The sequence below is a fragment of the Lepisosteus oculatus genome, chromosome 15, assembly GCF_040954835.1.
Source record: "Lepisosteus oculatus isolate fLepOcu1 chromosome 15, fLepOcu1.hap2, whole genome shotgun sequence".
Lineage (NCBI taxonomy): Eukaryota > Metazoa > Chordata > Actinopteri > Semionotiformes > Lepisosteidae > Lepisosteus > Lepisosteus oculatus.
Genome location: NC_090710.1, coordinates 6,352,950 through 6,376,562, shown reverse-complemented (window position 1 = coordinate 6,376,562; position 23,613 = coordinate 6,352,950). Strand labels below are relative to the sequence as shown.

At 38.8% G+C, this 23,613-nt stretch overlaps 1 protein-coding gene across 3 annotated transcripts in view; it reads left to right on the top strand.

Annotated features, from left to right (window-relative positions):
- The window catches only part of farp1 (FERM, RhoGEF (ARHGEF) and pleckstrin domain protein 1 (chondrocyte-derived)), a 111,429-nt gene that overhangs the window by 67,565 nt on the left and 20,251 nt on the right, over positions 1–23,613 (top strand). The window contains exons 5-15 of one of the 3 annotated variants that reach the window (XM_015363489.2): positions 733–811; positions 5,775–5,872; positions 7,527–7,641; positions 9,755–9,902; positions 11,031–11,126; positions 11,506–11,669; positions 12,576–12,644; positions 13,370–13,445; positions 14,957–15,188; positions 21,871–22,058; positions 23,268–23,357. In XM_015363489.2, coding sequence (XP_015218975.1) covers positions 733–811; positions 5,775–5,872; positions 7,527–7,641; positions 9,755–9,902; positions 11,031–11,126; positions 11,506–11,669; positions 12,576–12,644; positions 13,370–13,445; positions 14,957–15,188; positions 21,871–22,058; positions 23,268–23,357 — 1,355 coding nt within the window. Of the gene's footprint in view, positions 1–732; positions 812–5,774; positions 5,873–7,526; positions 7,642–9,754; positions 9,903–11,030; positions 11,127–11,502; positions 11,670–12,575; positions 12,645–13,369; positions 13,446–14,956; positions 15,189–21,870; positions 22,059–23,267; positions 23,358–23,613 lie in introns of all 3 variants that reach the window. The other 2 variants (XM_015363490.2, XM_015363488.2) reach the window with 2 other exon arrangements.

Sequence of the window (23,613 nt, the reverse complement as noted above, 5' to 3'; positions counted from 1 at the left end):
CCATTCTTTTTTGCTAAATTATGAATTCACTTTGAATTTAAATGTCTATTATCTGCTTTATGTGGGGATAAAGTAAATTATGTGTTGAAAGGATGCTTCTAATTAAATGGACTTCATCAACACTAAATGCTCCTAAATTAGACAGCTTGTAGCCTAACATAGGAATTGTGCCCTTAAGAGCTTTCCACACATGGTATTTGAGGTTTGTGTCAGGTGGATCTGACATTTATCTCAGATTTTAATAAGGGTAATTGCTTAGTTTTTTCATGCGACAGCAGCTGAGTCTTTACCACAAGTCATTGAGGAGTTGCTATAAGCCACAAACTGAACCCATCATATAGAGAACACAGAACATTCAGCTGATATCATCCTGGGCTAGACTGAGATAGGCCAGCCAGCCTAATGGAAAAAGTCATTAGAATTTCAACATCAAATAACTGCTGTGTTAAGAAGTGAATAAAAACACAAAACCACAGTGATTATGGGGGTTTTATTGAATGTGATTATACAAATTTAATAATTATTTGTGCTTACTTGATTAGTCTGTAAAGACAATTCCTAAAAATGTATATACTGTAGTTAGTGCTAGTATTAAAGAATCTTGCATTTCTGTTTTCCTTTCCTTTCAATTATTGTAGAATTTAAGAACGTGGTTTACTGCATACAGCTAGCATATTCTCAGTTGTTTTGCTGTTGCAGTGTTCTCATTAATTGTGGAAAACTTTTTCCCAGGACCCAAACACACCGTGCTGAGATTTGTGGTGAAGTTCTTCCCTCCTGATCACACTCAGCTGCAGGAAGAGTTAACAAGGTTAGAGATATTGTATCACAGTTGGATGTTTTTAAAGTTTTTAATCTGGTCTTTATCTTGTCTGTCTTAATCAGTAGTTTTGCTTGCTTGTTTTTAGTTCTTGGATTTCTTCATGCCTGCATTTTTTAGTAGATGTCTTTCCCAGCCTTTATTACAGATTTAGAAGGTATTTATTCACTTTCAGTAACAGGCAAGAAAGTTGGATTTAGAGTCTTTCCTCCTTTGTTTCCCTTATGATCTAAATAGAGTATTACTATGTGTTCTGAGCACAGTCTAAATGAAATCTGAACTCTAAACACATTGGTTATATTGTGCTTTATGTATGTACGAGCCATCAAGCTAGAAGATTGATATAGAGAAATGTCTCTTTGGGTAATAATAAACATTTAAACTGCATTCCATAAGGACAATATTAATATCTAGCAACTCTTGTCAGATACTATTTGTGGATTATTCCCTTTAACACTGCCTTTTGTGGAGAATTTAGACATGCATGCACCATGCACAGTAACTATTACTAAAAGAGTTATGGCTTTGGAATATTTCCTGTTTCCTGGTAAAATGTATCATTAGAATAACACATTTTTCTCAGGCATATGTAGTATCTTTTCTTGCTTCTGACAAACCCCTTTTTTCCATTTCTTAAGCAAAAGTGAATGATCTGGCAGGATCACTTTAAGATCAGGCTGCTGTGTGATTTAAGAGTAAGGTGTATCTCCTTGAATGACTTGATACAAATCAGCCTGTTCTATTATTAGAGTTATTTTGTTTTGTCAGCTTGAACATTTTACATTCAACAGGCTTGTAACGCGCCACAGACTGCAGCTTTCTTTTTATTTGCGAGTCAAGCTGCCTGGGTCAAACAGTTCCAAAGACACAAATAAAACAATAATCCCTGTAAGAAGCTGACCCCCCACCTAAATTTTAATAGAAAGATAAGTTCTTTTCCAACAGGATTTCCATCAATATGGTCTTGTATACCAGAAAGGAACTGACAGTACAGTTGATGACATTATTTGTATTTCAGATGTTCTCTGATAAATAGTACTTCATTTGTGAAAAACACATCAACCCTTTAAAATATGTATTAAAGTTGTGCATTTTTCATTCTGTGTAGCTGGGAGAGACCACTTCATTACTTTTGCCAGGTTTTTGGTCAGCTCCATGAATAACTTAAGCAAAGCTCTACTTTTTCCAGAATTAGAGGATTCCAATTTACTGGGATTGAGGTTCTCATTTTTCAAAGTTTCCCACAGGGGAAGAAACTTTTTTTTTATATCACTCCGCCTGTCTTCTGCCTAAGAAAAACTGTTATTTGTACAGCTTCCACTGCAGAATAGCGAGCACAGCTTCAGATAACCATGTTTGTGAGTCTGTGAATTTCCAAGAGCAGAAGCAGTTATCTATGTTGAGAGGAGGTTTCAGTATGTAAACAGAACCTGAAGATCGTGCTTTGTGATTTGTGAATGAAATGTTTTAACCCTTATTATTGAAAAAAAAAATAGATTGTCATGTACTGTATATGGAAGCATTTATTCAGCCACTAACAGAATGCATAATTTAAATAATTTTAATCATCCACTGTCTTCAGGCTGTTCATATTAGTCTGTCTGTGAGATTAATAACTGAAAACACTGCTTTGAAGTTTAAATGTTAAAAATACATATTGGGAAGGGATTGAGGTGAATAAAGTAAATCCAGCTGCATAGTAACAATGGATAAAGGGAGTGTTCATTTTTTGCATGTATTCATCTTGGGAGATCATTTCTAACTAAATGCTGCTAAACCCAATGTTTGACAGTGTTGTTGAGTATGAGACAGTATGTGGTCTTTTTATTGAATTACCATAAGTATAAAAAAAAACTTCAAATCAGTGAACAAGGAACATCTGACTAAAATGTAAAAAATGCTGGGCCCTCCAAAAGTATTGAGACAAATCAGTTTTTACTTTACAGTCAACTATTTGTAGTTCTGAGATAAAATATATTGTGGCTAATTCAATGCATAAATTTAATCATAGTAGAAAAATCACATACTCTATATTAAAACCAGTGATTTCAGTTTAATTTTAGAGTATAAAAGTCAACATTTGATTGTATATTCCTTTGAGGCAATAACTGTAAGAATCGGTGACCCATTGCACTCGCCAAACTCTCTTTAATCATCTCAGAAGTTGCTGCAACCACTTTTGAGTTCTGGTCTATTCTTGGAATGTGGTAACTTTTTTAACTTTGTGGGTTTTTTTTCTTTGACGTGTAAAATGCTGCTCAATTGGAGGTTTAACTTGGCCAGTGTAAGGTTTTCCACTTTTTTCTCCTTTGTTGCATTGGCCTCTATGGGCCATTGTTATGGCACATCATGAAGCTCATAAATGTCTGAGCATTTTCATCTACATAAGTAGATGAAACATTTTTAGAAACTTCAGAATTCATTCATTTGATGCCATCATTAGTAACATCGACAATGCACACAAGTGCGCCAGTTCCAGAGGTGACCATGCATGGCTTAGGTGGTAATCTTTGTGGAATCTGCAGTTCTTTTTTTCACACCTTAACCTTTCCATCACTTTAGTAAAGTTTATCTCGTGTCATTTTGGTCCATAAACGTTAAGAATTTGGTCCATAAAACCGTTCCAATCGCATCTGTATATTGGTTTCCTGCTAATTAGAGCCAAAGATGAGACAACCCATTGATTCTGCAGGAAACTCCTAAAGGTGATTGGTTGACTGGTAGAAAATTAAACTCAATGAGTTTCATGGTTTTCTTTTCCAGAAGAAATTCTGCCCAGCTACATGTTCCTTGAGTTCTTCACCTCGTTAGGTTTCACTCAAGGTGGTAATGTTATTTGTGGAGTTCTTGGACCACAAATGCAGTGACCAATCATTGCCTGGACAGTCCACAAAGGCCAGGTCCCAGATCCCAGATTTTAATATTCTCTTTTGGGTTTTTCAGCCACAGAAAGGTGATCCATTAACATTCAGTCAGCACTGTTGATGAATATACACAGGCTGTTTTTCCAGCTCCCTCCCCAAAACAGGAGAGCAGAGCGTTGCTGTCCTTAAAAGGGCTGCTCAGTCACCCTTAATGCCAACCCTTTTGTAACAGCAGCTTTGATAAAAGCCGGCTTCACTGCCCTGCTGCTGTCACCCAGGAGTGTGTACTGGGGATGGGAGAGACATGTGTGAAATATATATTTTTTTGTGCTTCACACACTTCTTGACAGAATGTGACCACGAGTCAGTGATGTGGAGACCAAGACAATTGCGGGTCACGTTCTGCTGCAGGAATTCAACCAGCACAACAGATCTATCTTCTATCTGTTCTGTTGAGGGCATAGGTACCAGAACCCTGTTTGCTGAAGAATGGTGGAGACAGGAATTCCAGCAGGGTGTCATGGCAACCAAATTGGCTTCAAGAGTGAAGAGGGCTGTATTCTTTGTTTCACTCTGTTGGTTCTCTGTTGATGCTGAACTTGCATCATTCATTACCAGATTTCCACACTGATGGCAAAGGAGTGGACATTGGATACTCTACATATATTCTTGGAAAATACTTGATTCATAACCTCAGCAGGATTTCTGTTTAGGATATTTTGAGTACTAAAGGGACGTGAAGAATCCACTGTAAAAGAATGTTTATCACCAGTTAATTCCTCTTATTTTAATTTGCTCTATTCTTTCAGTTATTTTTTATTTCTCTTTATGCTGTTATTGTCTCTTCTTTGTTTGGCTGCATTATTTTTTTTGTTAACATCATTTTTTCTCTAGCTAGTCAGAATGCTTCAGAATATCGGAGGAGGATCAAAATAATTTCTTCTCCGTTCAATAACCCTTCTATGATGATTGTGTAGTGCTGAGACCAATCTGTAGTTTAAGTCCTGCTTAAAGGCAAATCAGTCTGCTATGTCTGGACATGGAAATGGGCATTTAATAATGTTGTCTAGAGCAGTTTATATTGTAGCATTAATTCTAAAACCCAGAGGGAAATACAAGCCGTGAAAAGAGAATTGTAGCAATTTCATTGTAGTAATCTTTATTTCTGACTTGTCTCATTCATAATGGAGTTTATTTGTACAATGAAGTATATGTTAATAACAGTATGTCAGGAGAAAATATAACTCATTCAGAGCTGCCTGTTATTCTCATTACTTCAAGGGTTTTCTCATAAGACATGCTACACTGATAGATTTTCATAGTGTTTTCTTGGATAATAATATATTTGTCTTCTTTAAATGAAGCATGATGTCAGCAGCATTTTGAGATTCAACAGTAAAGTAAATGGACAGTTTATTTAAACAGTGGCAGATACTGGTGGCAGATATTGTACCACAGATTTATTGAGAAGTGTATCCCCTTGTGTGGGATTTTGCTTTTGAGCTGTTCTTGCCCTCCAGAATTTATGTATTCATGGTGGTGTATCTGACACAAAGGTATTTAAACCTTCCTGGCAAAATTTCTAAGACAAAATCCTATCTAAAACTGCGGTTTGCAGAAGCTCTGTTGGGATGGTAGCGGAAGCCCAATTCAGTCACAGCCCGAGCGTGGTGGGTCTTTTGAGGCCTCAAAATTGGCACAGGGTAGACATTTTCTGTGCTAGGGAGAATGAATACCTGAAAAGTGTATTTATCTGAGATTTTCTTTTAGCAAGGGACCAATGTCAAGCTACCTTACAATTCTAAATAAAATTGATGTCCACAGGGTAAGATAATGGTGTGGTTGTGTGTGCATTTGGGTGGTAGCAAGGCTGACTAATGAATCATTTCCATGTTTATGTGTATAGAGGATTAACCACACAAACAGTTGCCAGTACATTTTTAATTGCAAAGAACACAACCGAGAGACTGGAGAAGCTCTTTGTCAGGCTGGAGTACTTTAACTTTTAGAAAATCTTTTATAGTATATATGTATGTACTGCTATACATTTACCTGTGGAACCTCTTTAAACATTTTATTTTCTTTCACAGGTACCTCTTTGCCTTACAGATCAAGCAGGATTTGGCCACTGGCCGCCTCACTTGTAACGATAGCAGTGCTGCCCTCCTGGTCTCTCACATTATTCAATGTAAGTGAGTCTCTAGGAGTTTGAACTGTGCTTAAATACACCACAAGACTGCATGTTCAAGGTAAAATTATATTTTTATCCTTTGGCATAAACTTATTTGGTTTGTTTACTGAGAGTTGTAGTGAAAGATTAAATGTTTCCTACTGCTGAATAGCATTAGTAAAGAGCACAATACATGAGTGTGCATATAAACCCTTAATACATACTTACAGATCATGCGTCTAAAAACTGATGTTTTGTTATGCAAATTCAGGTTATCAGACACATACAGTATAGGAATAGTGTTACTTTTAGCACAGTGAATGCAAATATCTAATTCCTGCACAGCTCCTTTCATGCTTTAAAAATAATATGTGTTTAAGTGGAATAGTACAAGGGATTAAACGTTTTTTTTAAGAAAGAATAATATTGAGTAAAAACAAGCTATTTTATAACTGTATGAGTTAAAAATTGCACTGATGGAAAACAGGCATATTGCCACCTGCAGGAATTCTGAAAGGTTGTTAAAAACGTATTACATCTGCTTAGTCCAGATATCTGCATAGCCTTGTTGGTTAAAATCTGTTTAAGCCAACTTTTTTAATAAGAATGCTTGAAGCTCCCAGGATGTTTACTGTCTGTGATTGAAAAAGCATCACAAAAGGCATTGACACCGAATCTTGCCTCGTGAAAGCGTCAGTAGTCAGAGCTGCTTTCTTGTTGCTCATCTTTTGCTAAGCAAAAAAATGTCTCTCAAATGATTGAGAGTGTAGCAGAGTGCAACGGTTTGTTTGAGATTGCAACAGAGTGGATTTGTCGGTGAATCTGTGTGTTTTGGTTCACCTGAAGTACCTTTAGATAGTGAGTTCTTTGTCCATTGAGCGAGAAGGTAGCTTCACAGGGCAGTGTTCTGAGGAAGGCGCGGACTGCCTCAGTCTTCGTGCTGTTTAACAGAGAAGGTTGCTGAGCCATCTCTGCATTTTACCAAAGTATAGGGCTTTACACATCCTTTTTTCAAATGAAGTTAACCAATTAAGTAAAAGAGAAAACACATTACTGTATGTATTGAGTGCCATACACTTACATAATGTATTACTGGCACGTTTCAAATAAAGAATTGCTCACATTATTTTACATATTGTATTTGTGTAGATTTAGTTTTCAATTTATTTTATTGCTTATACAATAATCCAAAAATGTACAGGTCTCAGAAACAACATGGCAATTAATTCATATTCTCACTTTATCAATTTATCATTTAAGTATTTTGAAATTAAATGTTTTAAAGGGGTGGGAGAGATTCTTAGATCAACACAGAATAGCTTCCTCTTGTTGGTTACCTTTCTTTCCATCTGAAAAGAGTATCACTGTTAAATTGTTACTCTGCATTCATTTATTCATTTATACATAAAGATACTAGTATTTGACATTTCAGACAAATTTCCATGTGTATTAGTTTTGCATTTTTCGCACAGAGAGTTTTTAATGGCATATTGCATCTTTCTTTGTACTGTAGTTCTTGATATGAGGTGAGTCTTGTTCATTTCCTTAGTTTGCAAACAGTAGGCCAAAGGCAGGGGAAGGCTTTATCTAGCTGTGATCTTGTGTACTGTATATATATATGACTATATTACTTTTTTTTACTCTATTCCTTTTTTCCCTTCTCTTTGATCAGCTGAGATTGGAGATTTTGATGAAGCCCAGAACCAGCAACACCTCCGGAAAAGCAAGTACATTCCTGATCAAGATGTGCTGATTGACAAGATCAATGAGTTTCACCGCAAGCATGTGTACGTTGAGTATCTGGTTAACAGTGCCTTATTGTCCTGTTTGTTTGGTTGTTGTTTGATATCTGATTTGAACATTTAGAGCTTCCTTGCAGAATTTTAAACATGTAGAAAACCATATGAGTTTTGAATTTCGATCTCTTGACATTTATGAAAAAATATTACCAGAGTTGTGTAATAAAAGTCTACCGATTTTAATACCTGATATATATGGATGTTTACAAGTTACTTTCACTGTACATTATTTATGGGAAACCTCAAGGTTCATTTTAGATTCTCTTTAAAAGCCTTGCTTACCAGCTGAGTTCCTTCTGGGATATTTCCCCACTATGGTATCTCAGTGGTTTGAGCCTGGGGGGAATTTGTTTGATGCGAAACATAGGGTGCCTGGAATAGTCTACTGTTGTAACAAGGAATTATTTCATGCGTACTCAATAGGAAAAAGGCATCAGCCTAAGGTTCCTGGTGTGTGAAAATTATACTGCCAAATATGAGATAACTCCTGTGAAACAGCTGGCTGTACTGAATGTGTGAGCCTATTTTGGTTTGTACAAGGACCCATTCTAGATACACACATTCATGCTGTGGCTCTTCACTGACTTCATAGATGTCAGATTTGTACTGCATAATGTACAATGTAACAGAATTTTGTATTGTTTTTCTTATTCAGTTCTTTTGCATGTTTTTCCTCCTATTCATTTACAAAGAAACTTTTTTTATTTGCTTTTATTTCTATTTACTAGAATACCTCTTACTAGAATACTATGGAAATACTGTTTTGAGAACTGTTTTATCAGTTAGTGTGCTTTAAACAGCACTTGCTGCACTGCTATGGAATTTGCCGCTATCCGAAGGCTTCAAAATGATAACATTTGGAGATCCAGCCACGTGACAAAGATTCTTAAAAACCATTACAAATAAAAAAAGAAATGCAAAACTGCACCTTTACATTTAATTTCCTGCTATGTTTGAACGTTTGGGTGCTGCTGGTGCTATATCACATGGATAAAAGTTCGGATGCATACAATGAACACCTACAACTTGGCCACAGCTTTAAGGGGTTTGAATGAAAGAAATTCTCTATAATTTATCTTTCTTAAGGTTGTACATCGATTACTGTAATAAACCATGAAGTGCTCCAATATCATCCTTTAATTGACTGAAGTTTCTGATATATTAATCCAGTTTTTGAAACTGGAGATTTTACATTTTACTGTGCCTGCTAGCCTCTAACTCCCAACTCTCTTTTGGGACATAATTCTTGCTACTTGTCTTTTGGGTGAAATCAACATTAGGCATTCTAATTAAGCACCACATCCAGGAAACAGGAAATAATTTTCCAGAACTCAGATAGAGGGTATATACTATTGGTGTATCTGAGTCTTTGTTCTTCTCTGGAACTTCAGTGGTATCAGATAAGTTCAGGAACTTTCAGAGCCTTTGTGGTTATTTACCAGATTACTTCAGTGTTTTTCTAACTCCAACATGGTAGTTAAGGAAGTTTAACAGTTTATCTGACAATAAGAATAAAAAATCTAAAGTTTCACTTCTGCAAAGCTGTCATCATTGTGGGAAGGTCATACAGCTCCTGACAATTCATAAAATTGATATCTTCTGTAACATGGATGTCTAAAATGCGTGTCTAACACTTCCCTGAAATGAAACATTTTGCCATATTTAACTGCAGAGATGATAAATATTGGTGACCAGAATGCACAATATTTAAAAAAAGTTTTACATCACATTTTGCTTATAGTTTTGAAGCATATGTGGCAACATGCATTAAAAATGTCTTTTAAATATTAAATAAACTGTAGTGTGTCCCATGGGTGCTCTTTTGAGAGAGATTCAATCAGTGACACACCCAGGCACAGCCTGCCATTTAACAAAGTTCAGCTAGTGAGGACAACGTAGTGTAATATTATCCCCGGTTTTTCACAGTGAAATACGCTAACAGTGTTTGCTTACTAGGGACAGTAAAGAAGCATAAGGAGTAATTAAAGAAATAGTTAAAGGTATGAAACCTTTAAGGATAATATAGTCTTTAAAGATGAAGACAAAGTATTGGGTCAGCTCCTAATTCATTGCTGGTTTGGTTCGGCTTGTTGTCTTTCAGTGGGCAGACACCAGCAGAGTCGGACTATCAGCTCCTTGAAATTGCTCGACGGCTGGAGATGTATGGAATCCGGATCCATCCTGCCAAGGATAGAGAGGGAACCAAACTCAATCTGGCTGTGGCCCACACTGGAATCTTAGTGTTTCAGGTAATAAGGGGTACAGATGCTGCCACCTTCTAAAAAAACAGAACTGGAGAGCTAGCCTGAAGGGCTTCCAATGGTGCTGTACAGCTTATCTCGAGATTACTATCAGGCCCTATGTTTGCGCTACAACACCGAGATCCAGTTCATTAAGACTCCAATTCCAGTGCTGAACGGAATCCATCCATTTTCTTACCTCCTCCCCCAATACAGGATTGCAGGGGATAGGGGCTATCCCAGCAAGCAATGGGGCGCAAGGCCTAGATGGGATGCCAGTTCATTGCAGGGCAGACACACACACACCAAGGCCAATTTTTCTCAGAAGCCAACTAACCTACCAGTGTGCCTTTGGACTGTGGGAAGAAACTAGAGTACCTGGAGGAAACCACACAGAAAGCCATGTGAACACGAGCATAACATGCAAACGCCTCACAGATAGTACCCCAGGAATTGAACCAAGGGCCCCAGTATTGTGGTCAGTAATCAGTAATGTCAGAAACTGAAAATGCATCTCTTCAGGATATACCTAACCCTAGAGGCGTGTGACTAATACCCCATTTAGTGAGTGTGGTTTTATGACTCTATTTCCTGTCAATCAGTCCTGAAACTGCTTAGTGCTGCGCAGCATCTTGGCACTTAATTAGTGCTACGCTTATGTTTTTGTGGTTTATGAAGTTTCATGTACCACTTTTGTCTTGAAAGGATGCATCTGCCAAATGAATAAAGGTTTAGTGTGCACGAAAGGACAACCCTGTCCCAGGATTTTCCTGTTACTGTACGTGATTCAAGAAGTCACAGCACTGTTCAGCGATGGTTTACAATGATGTCTGTATCTCTGCAAAGAGTAAATTTAGAATGAACCTTTTCACAGTGCAGATCAGACCTGTGTGAGTTAATTTAGAGAAATATAATTGGTTTCCTGATGTTTTTGCTTCTTAAGCCTATTTTAAACATAACATAATCAATGGTAAACATTAATTTTCACTCTCCTGTAGAAAGATTTCTGAGAACATGATGAAATGTAATTGTAACCTTCTTTGAAAAGGAAGGTACCATATTCAGTGTTCGTCTGTGGGATTTGACATCTTTGCATTGGAAACATAAATTGCTTTTCTTTTCTGTGCCTTTTTAAAGGGTCACACAAAGATCAATGCTTTTAACTGGTCTAAGGTGCGGAAGCTGAGCTTTAAACGGAAACGATTTCTCATCAAGCTGCGCCCAGACTTGAATGTAAGTTTGTTTTTTGCAATTTACCTTAAAATTGAGAAACAAGCACCACGCTGGACTTCTGAGGTTAAAGGATTTGTTTTTTTAAGTTTTTGGAATGAGTTTTTTTGTGCTTTTCAAATTTTCAAATGGTGGTAAATACTACTATGGTGATGGCGAATGTTTTTGCAGGAGCTGTTTGCTTTTCTGAAAACTGTTAATGCGTTGTCCTTTTTTATTGATTAGAAAATAAACTTGGAGAATAAGAAAAATGTCCATACTACGAAAGTTAAAAATATACTTATTAAATGCAATGGCTTGACCTGGTTTGTGCTGTTCATATGGTTAAAAAGTGGCAAAAGTTGTGCTCTAGGTGTGGATGTGATTGACCCATTTGCAGCAGAGCACCTACCAAGACACGCTGGAGTTTCTGATGGCCAGCCGGGATTGCTGCAAGGTATTCTGGAAGATCTGTGTGGAGTATCACGCTTTCTTCAGACTTTTTGAGGAACCTAAGCCCAAACCCAAGCCAGTTCTCTTCAGTAGAGGCTCTTCTTTCAGATTCAGGTATACTAACACTTCCCAGCAGGGCTCTTATTAAAAGTAAGAATCAAATTATTCCACGTTATATAGTTTCTATTTTGGTGTCAGTGTGCCGGGGTTGGTTAATTTAAATTTCACTGGAAGGCAGCAGGCTATCTTTATCTTATCTCCTTGAAGTAGGCTTTGCTGAGATCATCTCTGCCATTAAAATGCGTTTCATGCAGGCACCTAAACAGAGTGCTTCATTGATTTTCACTCTCCAGTACATTCGTCACTCCTGCATCTTTTTTAATCCCTGGTAAAAACTGTGTATTAATCGGTAATCAGTAATATATTTGTAGGAGTCCGACATGGATTTTGGGGTGTGAAATGTAAGCTTCTTCAATTTCAGGAATAATTCCACTCTGGATTTAAAAAATGGTGGCAGCACGTTACTGTGCTTTTACAAATGTTTACTGTATGTTAGAATGCTTTGGTGTGCAACAAACATTTAAAAATGTCATGATTCTGGAGGAAAATTTTCATTCAAAAGGAAAGATTTCTGGAGCATGTGGGATTAATTGTTTCAGTGAATGTAGCCAGTTGGACATAATACAGGAAAAGATAAGATCTGCATGAAGGCAAAATTAGATTTTCCTATTTCATGCCTTAAAGAAGGAACTTTCTTACAAGATTTAGGAAATAATATGATTTCAGAATGTTATAATGAACCCTTTCACAAGTCAGGAAAAGAGTATAAAGACGTAATGGCCAAAATACAAAAAATAATGAACTCTTGGGCTACTAATTTAGATTGCCATTGAAATGGATATGGTAGTATTCATTTTTTATTACTGCACTGTTCATCCACCTTTAATTGGGCTTTTGATGTATCAGTTGTCATAGATTATTGTCATATATTACAAGAGGTTTTTGTTTTTCTTTTTCTAGTGGTCGGACACAGAAGCAGGTGCTTGATTATGTCAGGGATTCAGAATTCAAAAAGGTTCCCTTTGAAAGGTGAGATAGTTTTTTGTTTTTTTTGCATGCCTCTTGTGTGACATCATAGATGGTCCTCCACTATATTTGCTGATCCTTTTCCACTACTGATAAAAAAAAGGTTTGGTGTCATTCCTTCCAGAAGGATCCTGGGTAACCACCTTGTGTTTACAGTCAAGTTCGGAAATACAATGTCTTTTGTGCTTTGCAGCAGGAATGAACAAACGTAACATGTAATCCACAGAAAGTCAGTGTTATTCCGGATCACTGGGTTCACTCAAATGTCCAAATAAATTGATTTCAGAATGTTTTGGTTATGCATTAAACTTGAAACAAATACAGATCTTGTGATGCAGGGGCTGATGGAGTAATTTATTGAAGGTGTGTCTAGTCCTAATGGTAATCTGACTCTTTAATAGTTACTAGTGTACCTTGAGATTGATCTTTTCAATTTGAATCTGAAAAGATTCTAATAATCAGCCTCATGCATTGATGCTGATCTGGAATCTCTTCTGAAATAGACTACAAGGGAAGAGGATTCCTGGGCAGACTGAGACTGAGGCTTGTCTGTTTGATTCAATTTGTTTACCTCAGGGAGTTTGAAGGCTGGGCATACTTCTAATTATTGATCGGGGCAGAAAGCGGAAGTTGAGAAGCAGGAGCATTTGCCAGTTAATTAAGTCTGTTTAACGTGTTCTTTACAGAGATTGCACAGTTGTTCCTTACTTTGGTTCATTGTCTTCCAGGAAGCACAGTAAGATCCAGTCTAACACAGGACTGTCTCCACAGCCTTCAGAGCGCCGGTCCGAAGTGCCAAAGCAAGTCAGTATTGCAGTCAGTGAAACAATGTTTATGCCTTCAAATTAATCATTGCTGGTCTTTGTATAGAACTTTTCTTTGCAAAAGATCTCAGAGCGTTTTGCATATAGGAAAGTACCAGTTCTTCCAGTAGTGATGTGCAGCCCTTCTTTGCCAGCAGCCACGCTACAGAGCGGATAGATAGATACTTTATTGATCACGTGAGGGAAATTGCAGTGCAACAGCAGCTTAACACATAACACAGCCACAGTGTAATGAATTATATAATAATAGTGCAATACATACAATACAATACAAGAGTTACTCACAGTCCAGACACACAAGAACAAACTAGAACAGAACAGTACACAGAAAATCGTATCACACATATGAATATAAATATAGATGTAACTATAGATATAAATATAAATGTATTGCACAGGTCCCTGGCATATATTACACAAAAAGTGGTTGTAAACGGGGAAAAAGAAAAAGAAAGAGAACAGATGTAGCAGTAGATGTGTAGATGCGTTTAGTCCAGAAACAGGTCACTGTCGATGTTGCCTCTGCCCAGACGCAAGATGGATGCGTTGTACAGTCTTATGGCAGACGGCAAGAATGACCTCCTGTAGCGCTTCCTGTCGCACCGTGGATGAATCAGTCTGTTGCTGAACGTGCTCTTCATTCCTGCAAGCCTGTCATAGAGGGGATGAGAGAAGTTGTCCATGATGGCCTCTAGTTTGGACATCATTCTCCTCTCAGCCACTACCTCCAAGGGGTCCAGGTCAGACCTGGATCAGGTGGAGAAGTGAAAAGCTGGATAAGCCGGATAAGTGGAATTTAGCCAGGACACAGGGGTTAACATCCCTATTCCTTTGAAAGCTGCTAGGCCTTTGTTTAATATCTTTTCTGAACGATAGCACCTCCTACAGCAAAAGTACTGTGTTCCCAGTAGCCATAGGAGGTACTGGTTTGGACATTTAGGTCCAAAGAGAAGTGCTACTGTACCTACTGTTCTACTAATATCACTTACAGCAGGAATCTGGCTTTCCTTAAAGATCTCTCATCCTAGTACCGATCAGGTGGGATTGCTGCTGGCACCATTTTTGTCACCTTGTGTTGCTGGTCAGCCTCTAATAGATATAATCCGATAGAGCAGCTGTAGACAGAACATGTACAAGAGTATCTATCAAATACATTGTAAAAATTGAGTGGGAGCCCATGAAGGGTGGAACAATTGTCTGGAAATTTTTGGGAGTATAGCAGTCAGTGCTGTTCTTTTGTTTTATAACGTATACCTTTTTACATAGCCAGCTGTATTGACTGAAGTCCTTATAGTGAAGAAAACAGTTTACTTTTGCTCAAGCACTTATCTAATTGGAACATACATCAGAAAATTAACTAGGATAAACTGGTTTACAAAAGGTTATAAACCCTCTCTTGCTTCTGCTCCTAGGTTTGTTAGGGAGCATTAAATGTTTTGCTCTGATGTCGCGTGTCACGGCACGTTTCTCTTCATTGTCGCCTGTTCTCAGAGCCCCGGCAGCACTGCTGCAGACCAGCTGGACTCCCCAATGAAATCCTTGCGGCCAGTGAAGGAGCCGGCGACGGAGCCCGCGGACGAAGCCGGCGGAACCCAGCAGCGCCCCAGCCCCTCATCCCGCCGGAGCCCCCACGAGGGTAGGAGGGCCGAGCTGATGGATGGGGGCAGCAAAGGAAAAGGCCAGCTCTCGCAGGGCAAGCAGCAAGTGGAGCAACCGAGCACAGGTCCAGCATCCCGGGCTGCCAGGGGCAGCAGCTCCTCCATCCCTTATATTGACTGCAGTGACATAGATAGCGAGTATGACGTGGTAAAGGGCCGCGTCACCAGGTCCCAGTCCCAAACAAATGACAATTATGAGGATGAACCGGTAATTCGAAGTAGTGGCAGTAACGGTTTCTACCCTCGGGAAAGGGAGGAAAATTGGAACAAAGGTAGATACAGGGACGCCTCTCCCTATTCCGGTCCCCCACACAATTTCACCGAAGAGCTCAATGATGAGGAACCAACCAACTTCTTATTTTATGGCAGCAGTACACCTCGCATGCCAAGACACAGCACTCTTGTAGATGAGATTTTCAGAGGTTCAGCAAACCGCAGCCCCTTGACTGCCCCACACACACCGGGGAGCAAGAGCTCTAGTCCCCACATGAGCAGTTTTAACAGGACTGGCTCTCACAGTTACCTGGAGCAGAATGGTCTTGGCTCCAAGGCTAATCACAGGGAGGATGGCCACTGTTTTAGTTCTAAGCCTGAGTCCAGGGAGACAGGCCAACGGTATGGCAACTATTCACCGATTGTGGGTAGGCCTCACCTGCAGAAACTGCAGAACGCTCGTAATCGTTCGGATACAGACCCCTTCATCCTCAGTCAAGTCACCTCCACCCCTGTGAATGACTATCGGCCTGGAAACCTCTCCAAAGCAGAGCGAATGGCTGCTTTGGAGCGGCGAATGATGGCCAATGGCTTGTCTGCCCCAGGGCAGGCCAAGTTGAGCCCAGCTATGCAGAGGCTGTTCAGTGGTGGTGCTGTAGACCACGTAGGGGCTGTTCAAATGATCGATGGGTCCACAAGTAGTGGCACGGAATCCAGCGACTCCGAGTCCGAAATGGCCAACCCTTATAGCCACCCTCTCATGTTCGGCAATCCAATTGCTGTGAGCTCATCGCCAATGCCTAGAAACAAGTATTCCTTTGGGAGCCTGCAGTTAGATGAAGAGATAGAGGAGGATGGGTGTTTTAACTTAAGTGATGAAGATGGTGGTAAAATCTTCAGCTGTTAGAAATGCAAAACTATCCTATTTGTTTTACGATGGGGCACCTGACCTCATTGGGTTGGTGTTCGGATAATTACAGCTTCTTATTTTAGACAAGATGTCACATACAAGTGCAAGAAAGCCTTTTGCCTTCCATTTCTATCAGAATACATGTGACCCTCAAGGCACAAATGACTGAGCTGGAATGTACAGTAAACCTTAACATCTGCATGGAGGAGGGGGGGCGGGGGATTTCCTGCTCTCCAGTAGTGAGGGCACATCTGTTTAGAGATTAAGAAGGATACATGAAAGGCTTTTTCATTCAGGGTGTAATGCACACCTTTTATAGTTCAAAGGAAAGGCTGCCCTTGAAGGTTCTGAAATAAGTGGAAACTGTAGAGGATTAATGTGGCTCTTTCTCACTCAAAGAGAAATTAAGAATGACAGAATGACGTCTTTTCCTCTGAAGGCAGTGGTGCGGCGGAAGGTTGTGCTTTGGAATTGAACAGTTTTGAAAACAGCCCCTCTAAGTGCCAACCCCTCTTGCCACAGTTTCTAAAACAAAACTCAAGAAAGTGGAGTTGTCTTGGTGCATCCTACAGTATGTACTGTAGGTGTGCCAAAAATGTAAGAGATTTTAAACTCCACATGCTGGTTTTAATGAAATCTTACTTTTGTAATGGCTTATTCCTCTCGTGGGTTCCATTACCTGTAGTTTTGATTCACAAATGCTCGGTCTACTACTGTTGCACTGTGCTGCAACAAGAAACAAGGTGACTAGCACAAGATACACATCTTGTAACCTCACCTGACGGGCTTTATTGTGTATACTAAGCCTTGAGTACCTGTATATTATATTCCAGCCAAAAGAGCAGGCTCAGTTGCAGGACGCTCTTTACAGGCTCTGTTCTTCTAGAGGCATTTATGTAAGAAGCAGTGGTTGTCTTAAAGGGGATGTTGAGTCTGATTTGGAAACACTTTCTGCAGTGCTTGAAGGAGTCCAAGTCCAAGCATTCAGTAATATGCCTTCATCTACCTTTATTTCTATTTGAAAGAAACATTTAACACTTGTGGATATTGTGTAAACGGATGAATTAGCGGTTCTAGTTTTTTTTAGAGTAGGATTTTTTTTAAATTGTGCACTTGCTGTCTGCTTTTCTAACGATTTTTTAAATAATAGGCGTGTGCAATAGGTAAATATTTTGGTGGTACTTGTAAGTGTAAGAGTGATAAATTTGATTAATACGTCCTGAAAGGATTTCGTTTTCTTTCTTTTTTTAATTTTCACCTTGATTATGTAGCTAATCAGTGGGATCTATGCTTCTTACTTTTACAGTGTGTGTTTTCAGTATTACCCCAGTACTTATTTGAACAGTCAGAGTAAAGCCATCTCTGGATTGACAGTAAAATTAACACCCGGTGGGGATGTTCATTATGCTATCTGCAACACAAAACGTGACTTCTGTTACATTTTAATTTGCATAAATACAACGAGAAAACCTTCGTTTTTCCTGTAGTGCATTTTCAAAGCCAGCTTCATCAAGTGTCTGTTTAATTTGCTGGAAATTTCGATCTGCTTGGCAATTTGTATCCAAAGCTGGAGTCTGCTATATTACTCACACCCTCCTAGACTTGCTAAACTGCTTAAAATTGTAACTGTTAATTCGCTCGCCAGGATAAACATACATTTAATCTTCCAATGAAATTAAAACCACAAAAGGTGATTAGCAATAATTCAAATAACTGAATTGTGCCATCTTAACACTTCCTGTTTCAGTTGCTTTTGAGTTAGGACAATGACTATATTTCAGATCTACTGTAGACTTCATTACAGTAAAAATAGATGTTCTAAACATTAAATAACCTATTGTGAAAAGAAACACTTGTGAACTCTTTTACAGTTGCATTTTACAGTGCTGTTCTATGGTATATTTTGAAGATATCACTTTGGTAATTGTTGGAGCTCTTGCTCAGTAAACCTTTGCTTTGCTATGAGGCAGATCTGGTCTTATTACAATGTCATGGAGATGTCATTGTGCAGTGGAGTTAGCCGTATGGTCAAGTAAGGCCTTTTTACCAAACGTACAGGTAGGTTTGACTTGTAGTGATACACTATAAAGGTCAGTTGGTTTTCTGCTCCCTAAGTATGTATTGTTTGTCTTAAATCTTTTTGTTTCTTCTTCATTTCCCGCTGGGCTGAGTTGATTATGGCACTAACCAATGCCCAAGCCTGGCAAAGCATGATTCACTTGCTTAACTGTCTTTCAAGCATTCATTGTGGGCACATACAGGCCGTCCAAAAGCAATACTTTTGCTCTTTGTTTTCCTTCTTTTTTTCTTTTATAAAGTCAAGGTTGCTGGGGTTTCATGCTCATTATTGTCATTTGTTTGAAGTTTTTTTTTTAATTTTATTGAAATATATTTATATCTAATACAATGCTTTTTTAATTTTCTGTCAATGTAAGCACTGTTGCGTCAGCATGTACTTCTGGGAGTAAAGTCTCTCATTGTCCTCTTCTTCTCTCCTCAAAGCATGGTGTACCTCTTGTTCCTGCACTGTCCAGATACTCTGTTATTTTGGAAAGATTAACCGTTTGTAAATTGGGTGATGGGAGGGCGGGGGGCAAAGAGGGGAAGTTAAACTCTCTGTTCCCTTAATGCAGTGATCCTGGTAACTGGAGCATAGATAGAGTGGTGTTGAAGGAAATCAGACTGAGCAAATTTAAAATGAAGAGAAAACGAATTTTGAGAGAAGGAACATGGGGTTTCACAAATACATTCGATTGGTGTCGCATGCTACATTTGTGTCAAAGAAAATACACAGCAGCATCCCGTGGCTTGTTATCTTCATTGTTCATCATGGCTGTGTGCTTTTGCTAATTCCTGGAGCAGGCATTTGCTTTTATTTATTTTATTTTACTTCAGATAGATGGGAGGCTGAGTACTCATGTCTTCAGCTAAAGGTTCAGGTATCTATTACTACTGTTTACCTTTCTTACATCTGTCATGATATGTGGACAGTAAAACTCCAAACAACCTGCTTGTCAAGCCCTCCTCCATAACTTGTAGCATAAAAGATGTATGATAAGCAAATACTCAATAAGAACAATGGAAGAATTTTCTAATTTTCATTTTTCTTTGCTCTAAACCTGAGGTGATTTGTAATTTTGGTTCAGAGTCAAAGTCTGAGAGCCAGGGCTTGAGGTAAGTTCTTTGTGCAGGTTGCCGTGCTTCACAAATAGTAAGAAAAATGAAAACCTACAACACAACATGTATAGAAGCATGATTATAAGGCTTAGAGAGGTTTCTTTTACATTAGTAATTCTTAAAAACAAACAGATTCCTCTCTCTTTTGTTTAAAAAGAAGGGTTTTTCTTTGATTCAACATCACATTTATAATCAGAGCAACCATGAAGGGAGGGAAGTCTGTGGTTGCAAGGTATTTATAAGCTTGCCCGTGTTTATTTGAACCTCCATAATTGATTAAAGAGAAGTCCACAGTTAATCTTAAAACAGTTGTGATATATCTTTATAAGCGTCTGCATTTTAGAGCAATTATTTAAGAAGCACAGGATTATCATCAGTAACGGGATCACTGCAGACCCAGAGAGTAACTTTGTTGCATTCAGCAAAAGAGTGGATGTTGGTTTCCAAAGGTGATACTTGCAAGTTTGTCGCTCTTAATTTTATATTCATTTCATATTTTATCCGTAAATTCTGGTAGACTTAGATATTTGGTATATGCCCATTATTATTATATCAGTAAAGTTAACTGCTGCATCGCATTGTCATTGCAAGCACCTAATATGTAAGCCAACATTCCAGGCCTGTTTGCTTTGTACTCACCAATCCTAACTCCACGCTTTTGGTGTAAAGCATGGACCTGTGATGCCACAGTTCTTGGTTTGTAACGGTTTGTCCACTGTACCTGGTACAGCATGTCAGGGGAAGGTGGCTGGTCTCACGCATGGTGTTTATTCCATAGCTTTTTCAACAGTTTTAACAAGACTGTGACTCTGCGGAGCCATTCTTGGCTCCAACCTCTGTCTAACCTCTTGCTTAGCTGTTACTGTGTGCCATAAAACAGCACATTCATCAGTTGGTCTGAGGGGTAAATATTTTATAAAGCTTCTTTCTCCTAATTTTGAGTTTATTAATAAAGAAAAATCAAAGTTTACTTTTTCTATTTGTCTTCTCTGTTTCACACTTGTTTTGTGCAGAGAATGGTGCATGGGTTTTTTAAAGCAATATGTTTTTTACATGATACCACAGCATTCCAGCTGTAGTTTGCACGAAATAGGGCACCTGCTGATGAATGTGCTGCTTTATCTAGGTCTTGAACAAGACAAATTGGCAAGAACAAAACAGACAGACTGTCCATGAGCCTCCTGTTTGTGTTTCTGCTGCCAAGGTGTTGGAAAAGCTTAGGCACAAAGACTGTTTGAAGTAAAAAGCACAATGTCTTTAATTCTTTGTATTTTTAACTGTTTGATCCTTCACATCCTTCACAACAAGCACAGAAACGGAAAATAACTGGACTTTCTGGCAAACAGTAATTTATGAGGGCTTTGTTCATTGTAACACCTAACCACAATGACACTGTTTTCTGCTCTTAAGCAATAGGCCCATCCTTTGCATTGGGCCCCAGAATGTATCTGCACAATCTCAGAGCTTTTCTGTGCTGCTGTTTGTGTCACTCGATCTCTCTCTCACACTTTGTATTTTGTAGTCTTCAGCTGGGATTCCTTTTTGGAAAAAAAAACCCACTGGTTTCTTCTACTGCTGTTTTGATATTTCTTTTTGAAAGGTTTTTACAATTTTTAACACTGTATAAGGTTGTGCACTAGTGTCAATAAAGTTGACGTTTGTGAAGCAGGACTCTGGTATCTTCTTTAGACACCAAATGATGTCTTGTGATCATGTAGGCACTAGGGAACCCCATCCATCCTGTTGTAACGTGCTAGCTAGAACATTAGTCTGTTTAGTTGCATGTATATATATATAATCTGGTATAATATATACATGTACTGTGTGGGCATGCATGTGTTTGTAGTGTGTGTGTGTATGGTGAACGCAGTTGAGAGTTTCCTAGTTGTCGTCATTGGCATTCTTTCATTAGTTTGTAACTCTGTTTTAGAGTTAGAATAGAAGTGTAATCTGAGCTTAACTGCTGTTTTATTCATGCCATTATAGTGCAATCAGAGGACAGAAAGCAGTTATGGGCAAGTATGTCATCAAGCAATATACTGTAGTCATTTTCTTGATGTTTTCAATTGCAGGCCATAAAATATAAATAGTGAGCCTCACCAGCTATTATTCATTGAACCTAACACAAATAGTACATTGTGTATGGTTTGCTAGCAAGTCTGGAAAATTAAAAACAAAAGTGAATATGAAATAAAAAATGAGTAGTTCTTTGAGATGAGTTCCTTAAGACTAGCATAGGGATTTATTTAGGGTTTTTGGCAGTGTTGGTTTCAGCTTATAATCAGTTAAACGCTGGATAGCTGGCATCAGACTGATTCTCTACTTGTTTCTGCAATGTCCTTTTATCGAACTGAAGGTCCCGTGTAGAAGTTGAAGTGACACCTGCGCAAAACACCCCAAGTACCTTTATTTTCTCCCCTTCAACCCTCTTTTCTGATTTCTTCCAGGCTCTGCGACGAGCAGCCCGAGGTTGTCGGAGAACTCTGTGAACTCCCAGGCAGGCCTGGCGGCAAAGAAGCAAATCCTGTCCCCTGGTCTGAGCCCAGACGCTAGGCAGCCCTCTCCCCTCACCAGCCCCCTGCTCAATGACGCAGGGTGTGTGCGCACCGATGATGAGGACGAAGTCAGGAGGAAGGTTTGGGGTCCTTGCTTTTTGAAACACAACACTGGCAGTAAACCTGATAATAGTTCTGGAATAGTGATCCCCGTCCAAAAGCAACATGGGATATAAACTTAAACAAGGAAATGCAGATTGATATAATATTTTTATTTTATGTGGGGCTCATTAAATAAACTAAACAATATTGCATGATGGAGATCCCTGCTGCTTAAACATTCACTGCCCGCCGGGTGGTTCACTGAGTCAGAGAACAGTGCTTGGTGGAGATGATTGGGCTCATCATATCATAGAAAATTTACTGTAAATGTTGTCTAGATCTGCTTTTCCTTGTTTGTGTTTAATATCCTGTCTTGCTTTTACAAAATACTGTGGTGGGGTTTACTTTTGAATGGCTTTTGGAGAGCGGGGTAACTAGTATACTTAACATTTCATTTCTCAATCTCTTTTTTTTTCGTCAGAAAAGTCCATTAAGAGCAGATTCCCATTTGCAATGACAACCTGAAACGCATTCATTTATAGAACAGGGCAGCTACTGCAGTGTTCTCAATGAAGAGACTTGCTTGGGAGTATCCCAAGAAGGCACAAGTTGAAACTACATGGTAGTGCATTTAAAATTGAACAGGAGGCGCTTCTTTGCCCGAAGGGTTGTGGGAATCTGGAACAAGCTATCCAGACATATTTTTTAAGCCCATGTCCTGTTTTCTTTCAAGAACCGACTGGGTGAGATCCTTGGATCAGTGAACAACCAAACTACTATTTGGATCAATTAAATAACCAAACAGGCTGGAGGGCTTGAAAGGCCTCCTCCTGTTTGTAATCCTTCTTACTGTATGTTCTTATGTCACTTCGCATTGCATTCAAGACCAGGGTATTTTACAGAAGTAATTTGGGATATGAAACAATCACGCAAACTGAGACACAAGTCAAGATATTTCAAATTTGTTTTGGGTGGACTGGGACGGTGAGTGAAATGTAAGATGTATTGTAATTTGTCCAGCCAGAAACCCTTCACAAGTGCCCTGCTTTTATCTGTTCTAACTTATTGTGAACTTCACTTGTTTCTCCTTCCAATTGCAGCCTAACTTATTTGGATAATCTAAGCAGCAAGGTTTACAGGTTTTATTAAATTATGGACCTTATACTGCTTAGCACAGCACTGGTAGCATTAATAGTGTGTATTAAGAAGAATGGCCATTGAGTGATTTTCTTTTTCTGCTTTTCCAGAGGTTTCCCACAGACAAAGCTTACTTCATTGCCAAAGAGCTGCTGACTACTGAGAGAACATACTTGAAGGACCTGGAGGTTGTTATCGTGGTAAGTTTCTCCAGATGGGGTGAATTACTGTGAACAGGTTGTGAAAAGTTAAATGTATTTTTTATTTAGGAACCTTACAAGATAAGATCAGAAGACTTTGCTTGTTAGGGGTGATGGCATCATTAGTTACTGCATGGAAAACACAATGCAATTTAAGCCATAGTAGCCCAGAGGATTTTAAGTTTCAACAATAATTTCAGTGGCTCAGATGGTTTTGTCAAACAATTTCATATTATTTTCTGAACATAATTTTAAA